At 40.7% G+C, this 11,539-nt stretch overlaps 1 protein-coding gene across 1 annotated transcript; it reads right to left on the reverse strand.

Annotated features, from left to right (window-relative positions):
- Positions 1-1,237: 1,237 nt before the first annotated feature.
- Positions 1,238-8,122, reverse strand: LOC114064355 (usherin-like; the record flags this gene model as incomplete). Its single annotated transcript, XM_027897336.1, has 3 exons — positions 7,915-8,122; positions 6,683-7,362; positions 1,238-1,403 (listed from the first exon to the last, which is right to left on the reverse strand). Coding segments are annotated over exons 2-3 (651 nt in total), but the record flags the coding sequence as incomplete, so codon positions are not given.
- Positions 8,123-11,539: the final 3,417 nt, after the last annotated feature.

Raw genomic sequence — 11,539 nt, forward strand, 5'->3', positions numbered from 1 at the left:
TCGAAGAAATAAAGGACCAGATTCTACAGGGTGTTTCAGGTTTCTTTGCAATATAATTCAAGATATGTGTGTGTATTTAACCACCCCTTTCATTCTCCACTTGGCTATCCCAGGCTTTAGCAATTTCTGAGGCTAGTACAAAATGCAGCTGACAGCAACAGCAGTAATATAGCACCCTTGAGTGTTTGAAGTGTAAAGTTCATTAGTTCTACCTTAAGGTCACTCTTTTAATCCAACAGCCCAAATCTTATTCGCACTACTATGCTGTTACCCTGGAAAAAAGAAAACTGCAAAAAAATAAAGACATCAGCTTAGATACTACTTACAAGTGACAAGATCAGCACTGAAAATCCAAATCACAGTCAATACCTTTTAGCAAGTTTCAAGAAAGCAGCAAAACTATTCTTGACTGTGCTGTAGACCAAATGAAATTTAATAGGACGGATAAAGGAAATGAAGGAAGGAGAAGATAAACATTTCAATACCTGATAATTGTGTTTTATAATTATTAGTTGAACTTGGCTTACAAATAGAATTTACTAGGGTGTCTGTTGGGAATTACAAGACATGCAAACAACTGAATTTTAATTTATTCTGTGTTTGTTTACTGATTTTGGTACATACAGTCTAAATTTTAACAAACTCAATTTTGCTTTATCCTCAGTGGATATTTGTACACTTATTAAAAAGTTATGTCAACAGAAGACTCTTGGAACACAGGGATTGTGGTCTAAGAATTCTGAATCATGTTTTTAAAATAAGAAGTAATAGCTCTGTAACTTACTACTTTGGCTGATCCTACACAAACTCACACATTTACTTATGTGCATTGTAAGAAGATTTTAAAATTAAATGGGACAGACCTCTGTAAGATAAGTACGTTAGCATCTATAGATCAAGATGACACTCTGTTTTTTAGGAAATAATCTGAGACCCAAGACTAATTGGTAATGTTGGATATAGGTAGCTTTTCTTCACCTCACATACTCATGTTCCTAAAGGCGAGAATTTTCAGCCTTGTTCAGTCTACTCATTCAGAAGAATGGGAACAGCATTTCTTTCCAGTGCTAAATCAGCAATTGCCTCAAAACAAGCTCTCAAACTAAGAACCTTACCTATAAGACTCAAGAGTTATCATTTACATCTCCCAATTCATTCTTTTATATTTATACAGTTATACCATGTTCACACAAATGTTGCATTTCAACAAATATTAAATAGGTTTTATTTTACTCACCTGCACACTAAGATGAATCCATTTCTTCACAAGAATTCTCCCCAGTGTCATTACTTTTATTGGTGGCTGCAAACCATTTACTGTGCGATAATAAAACATGGTCTCTTTCTCAGAGATTGTGAGTTTGAACACAGTCTGCCCATCAACAGCCTTTTCTATCACACACCTTTGGAAATAACCAAGAAAAACAACATAAGGTCAGAGGCACACACATATACACATTCTTGCCAAGGTGCTATCCTGTAAAGTGATGCTAACCAGAATGTATTAAAATAAACATTAAAAATACAGCTCTTGAGAAGATGCTCAGTGACAGTGAAAGTCACAGGATGTACTAAGTGTAAAAGAACTTCAGCAAAGATAGCTTCTGTCTTGATTTGTAAGGTTTCTGGGTTATTTGGGCGTTTTGGTTGGTTGGTTGGTTTGGGGTTTTTTTCAGGTGAAGTGTGTCCCACCCCAGTTCACTTGGGGGTGGAGGAGGGGTCCACTTCATCTCCTTTCTTCACGCTCCATGACAAAAACCGCAATGACTGGCAAGCACTGCGCAGGTCTCTGCTGCACTTTTCATACAAAGCTGTAAAACTCAGCACATCATGTGGAGGCGCTTAAATTTTCCTTAGTCTAACTAGGCAAATGTAATATAACCACAAAAAGCAGTACAAATTACATGCTTTGGAAATAAGTCTTCCATCTTTTCACCAAATCTGTCCAGGTACGGTAGCAATGACAACAGCTTACCTTACACTCTCCCTTTAGCACAGCTTTTCTCTAACCTGAGAAACTAGAGCAAGGCAAGGAGGATATCCAGCCACCTGGCAGGATTTTTTTTCCTCCCACACAGGATTTCCATCACTAGCAAATGCAAAAATGACACATAAGGTACAAAGCATACCAAACACAGCAAACCATTTTGCATTTCTAGCTCCCGAAATGTTTTTGCCAATCGAATCACCATGATGTTAATAGTCCTGAGAAAGCATAGGCTCTATGTGCTTGTGAAACAACTATGTATTTTATTAAGGTAATCATCATTACAAGAAAAATTATAAATTTCTACCCTTCCCATTTCAGTTGCTTGAGAAATACAGCCCTCAATTTACTGACCCACGAAAAGTCAAATATTTTAACAGTTACATCAGACTCAATTAGTGCACTAAGTCACAAGAGAGAGGCATATAAAATTTGTATGAGATTGGGATTTACTTGGACAATATTTCAGGGGGAAAAAATAAAAAAAAAAAAAAATCCCCTATCTACTGATAAGGGTCTTCATTTACCTTGCATTCGTAAAAGTATCAAAAAGGTTGGGTTTTTTTTATATTGCCATTATTCACTAAATCACCTTTAAATCCAAGAGAAAAATTAATTCATCTTAACTATTTTAGCCTGCTGGAATGTTGTCAATGAAACACCTTACAAAATGCAGAATTCTGTTTTCCCAACCTTACTAAAACCACATTTCTTAATAAATTGTCCACTGGTCTTTTCAATATTTTGTTTGCTTGTAAACATGCTAATTTTGTTAGATAATAAATGTGAAGGAAGGCTCAGCTAAGTAGCAAAATATTTAGGAACTGGATTTACCCAGTTCCTGGATAAACAATAATTGGATAATCCAGGTTTTTGTTTATTTTAGTTATCTAAAACAAACATCCCCACATTGTTTTTATCCCCTAAGGTGTCATGACTTTAAGAAGGGAAGCGACCTTGATGTACATCACTTTGAAAACTGGAAAGAACAAATGTGAATTGTGACTTGCTAGTAAAAGAGAAAAATCAAGAGGGAGAGAAGAGGGAGGGGAAGAAAAAAGAAAAGGAAAAAAAACCACAAACCACACCACACACCAAACTAGTGTTAACACAGGTGAAATAGGCAGCAGTATTATTTCTGACTCTGAGCACGATTTTCCATTCCAGCCATGATTATGGAGAGAAGCCACTGTTCTTTGTGAAGTTTTCAGCTTCTGGTAACCTGCAGTCCCACAGAGCCAATTGCTAACTACATATATCTCAATGGTGGGTTTGGAGGAGGAAAAAGCAAATGACACAAAAAGCTCAGTCAGCTTTCAAAGAGAAAAACATTCTAGAGAATCTAACATGGTTGCACTGGTGATTCCCACTCATCAGCTGGAGCACTTATAAATGGAAACATATGCACTGGTTCAAATCAGGTGAATGGTATCTTAAGGCAAATCCCCCTTCCAGTCTAATTACTAATGTAAAACAGCTGAATGGATACAAAGTAATAGGATATTACTGTAGTCCCTTAGATAAATAAAGTTTACAAACCCCTATGTGCTACCCACTTCACAATCAGGCAATTCCTGCTGATTTTTTTGCATGTAATAAGGATCTCACCTCATTTCTCACCCACCTCCCGTGTCTTCTGCTCATTTAACTTCCAGTTACTCCAGTTCACACTACATTGACATAAGCTGCCTGTAATGATTACTCATACATGCTAAGCTTCTACTCATATTCTTATCCTAGTGCATTGTGAAGGGTTATCATCATCATATATGGTTTCCTATATTTTGCTAAGGCTTACATACAGGCTACACATGGGCTTACTGAAAGCAATTATATTAACTGATGAGTACAAGCAGCAAGAGAGGAAGCATGAGCAAAGAATGAAATTCAAGGGCAAGAACTCTGCTCACTTAGTGAACTTACTGCCTAAAGGGAAAGTAAATTTAAAGACTGGAGTACAAATGTCAGTGCTTTTTTGCTATTCTTTTGCTTTTCTTCAATATTTCCAATATTCAATGATTTAAAAGCATGCCTACAGTTATCTCTACTATACATCTTAAAAGAACACCGGGGCTTCAAACAAATCCATAAAATCAGTCAGGTGACTATCCTCTCCTTTTGTAGCAAAGTTTATTCTTTTCAGATTCACATAAGAAAAGTTGGTATATGAAACTGATGAAGAAAAACTCCTGGTGTCTCTGCTTATCTGCATATATTTCATCACAGTCTTTAAAGAGCCTTCAGACCTTGGATCCTCACATCTCTCTCTCTCTCGTTTCAACTAGCACAGTAACTTCTAACAGAAAAATCCTGCTATTCTCTTACATGGGCACATGCATGACAGAAATGGCACAACATGTGATGGAATACTATGCAGCAACGCTCCTAGCTTCTTTTCTAAGCTGACTCTCACAGCCAGACCACATAAAATTTAGCACGGAAACACACTAGTATGGCATGCCCAAAACACATGGGTCTGCTGTACCTGATGTAAGAACACTTTGCTAGTAAAAAAAAATAGCGTGTTAAACTTTCAATCATTTTACTAGTAAAATAAATGGTTCATTCTGGCTGATCTTCCTAGTCCTTTGGGGGCAGCACAAAAACTTTATTAGAACGAATCCCAGTTTCATGAGGTTCCTGTTATAAGTTTAAAAGGTCTCAAAATTACAATTCCCCATCAGGGACTGCAAAATGTAGGACAACTGGTAAGTCAAACTCTATCTGGCAACCTAAAGGACTCACTAACCAATAACAAAAGGGAAAGCAACTTAGTTTGTTAGAAAATTATTTCTTGCTTGTGAGATGCCTTCTGAGTCAAGCTTCAGTGGCTGTATATGTGCAACTATTGTTCCACCACAACTGGAGCTCTGAATTCTTTTTTTGAAGCAAGAAAAAATTAACACACTTCTTTCTGTGAACAGTGCGAAAAAAAGCATGTGGACAGTGACATATCCTGAGCACTGGAAAAACTGTTGTCCAACTTCAATTTCCAGGCCTGGGCTTCGCCCCTGTCATCTCTACATGTTGAGTAGCAGTACACTCACAAGGCAAGAGAATTAAGTAATCTATTACAAAAATTGAATAAAAACATTTAAATTTTAAAGTGATCTATAAAACCCACTGAACAGGAATATGTACATTGTGTAGTTATTAAAACAGTAGCAATTGAAAGTTAATCTTTTACACTAGCCCACGGATTTATCAGTCATCCTAGAGTCTGGTTGTCTTCACAGAACTTAATCATTTGAACCTCAGGACATAACATTTCATTGTTTTAGGCTTCACGCATCAAAAGCCTATCCCATTGACAAAGAAGTTTCACAGATCTCACTCAACACATCACTGCAACAGCTTGCTTGGAAATTAGCAGGATGTTTCTACTTCAAGTTAGGCACGTGCTCTGCTGAACAAGACTCTGATACGCCCACGTGTGTGAGCATGAACTCATGGAACAGGACAACACCAGGAATGGACGCTCTGACATTCAAGATTCAACCATTGCTGTCTGAAAAAAAAACAAAGGCCAAAGGTGCAGAGACACCTTTAAACATACCACCATCTAAGCTGATCTAACTCAAACTAAACTCAGTTTTGCTCTGCAGATCTCATTTATTTCCCATCCATAGCCACAAATTCTACAGTTAGGTTGATTTTTTTAAAAGGTAATTATCGTTGCATAAAACAGACTATAATTTTACACTATAAATTTAGATATTTCTATTGTCTCTGATGATTTTCATACCCCTAGGCAAGTTACTACTTCCCAGCAGTATAAAAAGTAAGTATCAAGAATGCCTCAGAGCATATCACTAGCTTCATTCTAAGAATAAGTTAGGAACATAAGCACAAACACATTTGTGACATATACTCTGAAGGAGCATACTATACTTTTTGTTTGCTTTATTTTTTAAAGAGGCTCTGCATAGCAAAGGAAAGAAAGAGTAGGAACCTCTACATTTTGCGATAGGTGAAGGGAATCTTTTTTGCAGGATCTGGGATACATTTTTCAAAAGGCAGGTTTTTCACTACAGTAAGGCCCAGTCAAGCCCAATCACTCAGAACAGCAACATGTCCTAAAAATGCAACGTGGGCAAACAGGAGGGAGCACATTTAGCCACTTCTATTTTGTGAACACCTAGTGAAACTTCACTAGCAGTTTTCTGAATAGTGGAATCGTTTGTTAATGTAGCAGCACAATCTCTCGGTCAGGCAGCATTTCCCAGATCTTCCAGAGAAACTATGGCCCTTTTACTATGGCTCTTCCATATTCACTTTGGTGGCTTTCCTTGTTTATTTTTAAGACATAAACGCGATGGAGGATTCCAAATATTTTAGATAAGTTTTTTTCCATCATGAAAGCAGCAACAGCACAACCCTCTGACAACATAATTTTCTAGCAGCTTTTAGAAGGATTATGAATTAGAAATACAAATTTCTGAGAACAGACCTGCACATTAGGTGTGAACAGTTCCCACTGAAGGCAATTGGACTATCATCTGAGTCAATGCCTCTGAAACTGAAGCTACTTGTCTTGACATCTGTGAGGACCCCAATCTAAATACAGCTTTAAAAACGTCACAGTTTCTCACTGCAACCTTTAAAATTTTAAATAGCTTGCTAATAATGACTGTGACTACAACGATCAATTTTTTTAAGAGCACCAGGAAAGTAAACACCTTCAATACTACTTACATTACACCTTCTTGCTCAGGTTTCAGCCATACAGTTAACGTAAATGAAGCTGCAAGCCTTGGAAAACGGGGAGTAGAAAAGCAATCCTTGTGATTATGAAAAATAAAACTGGAAGCATTGCTGAAAGACCCTGGATGCAAGTCCCTGTTGTCCTCTGTGATGCAGGTACCAAGGCCTTCTGACAGAAGTGGTGTGTAGGACGAAGGGGACGACCTGTATGGACATTCCTGAACACAAAACCTCTGGGTGCAGGATATAATACTTTGAACAGCTACTGAGCTATCACAAAAAGTACTTCGGTCTGGCAGCCCACAAGTGGCTTGAGTTGGCACGATTGACACGTTCTTGAAAGCTCCCACATTTTCAAGCCTAGGGAAATGTCCCTGAGAGCTGACCAACACAAAGGAGTCATAATAAGTTAAGATTAATGTTTCAATAGCATGAAACAAGAAACGACACCTCAAGGAAAGAGCCCGGCAATTCATGTTTACAAAAAAGCTCCTCCTGATTAAAGCATTTGTAAATAAATAATGATGTCCATGTCGCCAGCAATGTCCTCAGGTGGTGTGCTTTAAGAGTTTATGTAGCATTTCATCCTCAAAGCACTCATGCAGGGGCTGAGTCGCAAGGGACATCTATGTCTTCTGGCCGGTGAAATACACATGGGTAACAGCCGGGATCTGCAAACCACAGAAAACAGACACAGTCCGTAAAAGGAACATGCTCTTTTGCACCAACACAGGTGATGATGCCCTGCTAAGGGTTTTAAGGGTTTGAATTCTTCTCCTAACTAAAATGCGGCCAGCAGGCCCACCTGCAAACCTTTGCTGGCTACGCCTGAGACATCTGTGGGCCAGGGCAGGGGATTAGGCCGAGTCGAGGGCGCACACGCTCATGGCCCAGCGCAGATTATCCCGGATCCGTCGCGTCACACAAGGCCGACACCCGGCTTTGCGTGTCACGGCGAGGAGCACGGGACACGGCGGCTCACCGGGGCACGCCACTTCGGCCTCCTTACGTCTTTCCCGAGGGTTCCGAACGAGTTGGCTGGACCAACTCGCCCACAGCGCCCCGGCGCTTACCTCAGCCTCGCACCGCTCCCTGGGAGCTGCCGGGCGCCGTCCCCGCCGCGCTACCTCGGGACACCCCCCTGTTCCCAGGGGATGCCAGCGAGCGGGAGCGGCGGCCGGACCCTCTCCGGCCGTGTTATCTGCCGTCCCCCCGTGCCTTACCCCGCCGCCCACCTCACGCCGGCTGCTCCTCTCAGCGCTCGGCAAAGCTGATTAAAAAAACCACGTTCCCCATCTGTCCCGTGTGGAGCTTTTCTAACAGCGAGCGCCTGCGCAGGGGCGCACGGCCGGGCCGGGCCGGGCCGGGCCGGGCCGGGGCCAGGGCAGGCGGAGGGCGGTGGATGAGTTGATGCACCGCCGCTCACGGCGCCCGGGAGCGAAGCGGAGCGGGTCGGGCCGGCGGCGCCCGGCGCTCTCCGCGGCAACGCCGCCGCTGTCGCCCGGCAACGCCGCGGGCCCGCCCCCGCCGCGCTTTAAAGCGGCCGCCCCGGACACCTCCCCGGCAAGGGACCGCGGGGGACGCGCCTGCGACGAGCTGCAGGGAGGGAGGGTTGGAGTTTGGAGTCAGAGGAGCACGGACCAGAGCAGGGCTCTGCCGTGCTGCGCCTTCCCCGGCAAAATAAGCGCGATGAAGACGCGCCGTCCCGACGGACCTTCAGGCGCGTGTTCGTGAACCGCGTTTCTCCTTCTGGGTACAAGCTACGCACAGCAGGCACGAACAAGCTGCGAAGCTTGTCGTCAGCGAGCTGAGCCGTGAGCTGCAGCGGGTTGTTTACGTGTGTTTCTGGACAGAGAAGCACCAATTAATACGTCCCCCGAAGGTATATGAAGCATCTATAAATTTTATCTTTATTGTGGAAGTTGCGTGAGCTGCAACCTGGCTGGTATCTTTCCTCGTAATTTAGTTGAAATTGCCTCCAGTAACTTGTTACCTTTGCATGTTTGGACTTTTACTGGCTACATTCTTTGGCAACATATACAACTGCTAAGAAATCATCTTCTGTCATAACTATTAATGCATTTTAACAAGCCCTTCATGCCATATCAAACGAGCTCCTTGACCATTCCTGGAACATCTCTGCTTTAATACAGATCTTTTTCCTAAGGTCATAAAAGATAAATAGTAATTCCTGCTGAAGTGTTATCAGTCACTCTGCAGTGTTTTCATGTTCTGGTAGTCATTCAGCATCATAGCTCCGTTGTCAGAATTACATGCCCTAAAGTATTCAAATGTAAAGAACTTTGATTACTGTAGAAGGGCTGGGGGGGAAGCATTTGTCTGAGGCATAGTGCAACAACTCGGCCCATAAAGCATTTCTGGATAAATACAGTCAGACCATGTGCTACCATGGTACCATCGAGAGTGCGATGGTCAGAGGTTCTGCACATCAAGAACAAACCAGGTCTTAGAGAACACACTGGAGAGAGAACAGACAGAAAACAACCTAGTAATAAAATCTCAGATATTAGCTACCATCTCTGGACATCAAACAATGGGAACACCTGTAAGTCGTGGAGCATGCACCTGACAAAGGTGGAAACTTGCCAAGTGGCCAAGGACACCAGACTGAGTTGTGGGTATTTCTTGGTATTCCTGAAATATTAAAAAAAAAAAAAAAAAAATCAGTTTTGGCTCTGTCCCACCCCTTTCCAGCAACTGGCAAGGCTTGGTCCAAGATTCCTTGTAGGTCTAACAGGTGTCAAAACAGAAATTCAGCGTACATTCACCAAAAAAATGCACTTTCTGTTATATTCTGCAAATACTTGACCACCCCCCAAGTAGACTGTAGCATCTTTCAATGTACTCACTTTGGGAAAATGGCCCTGACTCATGTTATACCCCCTCTTCCCAAAAATAACCAGCAGAGATCAAAATTTTCCCCTTCGCATATTTCATCCAAAGACAGTAGTATAAACTTTGCAAAACCACATTGCGGGTCAACAGCACAGTTAGCCAGGTCAAGGATCATTACCTTTTTGTTCATTGGGAGTATAATGAATAAACTACCTGAAGGAGGTTAAAAGATGAGAAATCATCCTAAGGCAAACCTAAGAGTGATTTTGCAGGACATATGGATCCTGTTCACAAGAGGGTTTTGAAGGCCCTTTAATGTACATATATGAAAACTTGGAATCCTACCAGGCAAGAAAGTGTGCTAGTATTATGCAATGAATTCTCATCAAGAATTCATTATGCCCATTTAACAGAATTAGAACTGTGGCACAAGGAAAGTGACCTCATTTGAGTGCTTCAAGCTTATAGTTACAACTGTTCATCTCATCAGAAAAGAAAGCCTTCATTAGACACTGGGATGCCCTAAGAAACACGGATGCCACTGGGGAATCTGACCTGCATCAGAAAGTTGTGACATAACTGGGCACCTGAACCTAATGATTCAACACTGGATCCACGGCAGATCACATCATCTGAAGAAAAGCTTTCCACAGCAGCTGCTTTGTTAACCCATGGATAGCAGTCTCAGGACACACTGAGGCTCTAGCAGGTCAGGACAGGTTGCTAGGGAAAAGGAACCATAACGCTTAGTTTGTTAGACAGCAGTCTAACTAGACTAGACTTGAGTAGAAAATTTTGAAGACCACGTCTAAAATTTGAATGCTCTGAATCAAAAAATTTATATTAGAAGTCATCTTTCTAAAATCAAGTTATAAGCCCTCAAAAAATACCTATTTGCATATGCTCAGTGGATCATCTTATTGGAGATTGGCAAAACCATAGGGACTAATTAAAGCTTGCCTTGTATGCAAACTAACACAACCATTGACAAACTTCAATGATCATCTAGTAGGATGAAGGGGGGGAAAAAAAAGAATAATTAAGGGAATGCAGTAATGTACTTATTCAAAACTCCAATATTACAAAGCTAACGTGCACAAATAGTGCACAATTTTATACTAATATGGTGCAATGCCAACTTAAGATAATTCCTGAGATGATTAAAGTAGAATTTCAGGTAGTTCATTTCTCTCCCAAAACACCATGGATGTTCTGCACCATTACAATTGTTTTTAAATAATATTTTATTAGTGATGAACAAAGTCTTGACAACTAATTTATTCATCAGTTTTGCCTTTTCCTCTATTCATAAAGTTCTGAAAAAATGCAGAATTATGAATTGTATTGTAAGCTTGCTGTTGTATCATGTTCTGAAAGCACCTTACACCAGTATTAGCTTCTATTTATGCAGTGTTGAGTAGTTGTATGCTATTTTTGCTACTGTGTGAAGTGACTTATATATACGAGCCCACACATCATGACTTTCAAAGACCAAACTGAAGTGTACAATTCAAAATTCACTTTCAGTGACTATTCATAAAGACTGGCTTTTATGAGTGCTTTTTCTGGTAAAACTACACCATTTGAATATTTGCAGGAAATTAGCATAAAAGATCCATTTGCATTGCTGAGTCAATATGTATTTCAAATTTAACTGTCTAGCAAAATTATTTTTTCCAGTATTTTGCAAGGAATAATAAAACTACAGTGCAAGTACATTTTAATAGCTTGAGGGGAGTTGATCATGACAACCAAGAAATAATTAACAACTTATGTTTTTAAGGGGAGGAAATTCTGTGTAAGCCAGTGAAATAAATATTGGAGTAAAATTTCCTGAAAGCACAGGAGGAGGCGGCAAGTATTTTATAGAGCTGTTAAGAGCCTTTTAACAGCTTTAGAAGTACAGTACATCACACTGCGTATTTTAGCACCAAAAACTTTCTTTGTTACTAGAAAGGCAGAAATGAAAGACTCTTTTAGGCAACAAGTTTT

This window comes from Empidonax traillii, unplaced genomic scaffold (genome assembly GCF_003031625.1).
Source record: "Empidonax traillii isolate 1590-97213 ecotype Southwest subspecies unplaced genomic scaffold, ASM303162v1 scaffold535:size1322822, whole genome shotgun sequence".
In the NCBI taxonomy this organism is placed as follows: Eukaryota; Metazoa; Chordata; class Aves; order Passeriformes; family Tyrannidae; genus Empidonax; species Empidonax traillii.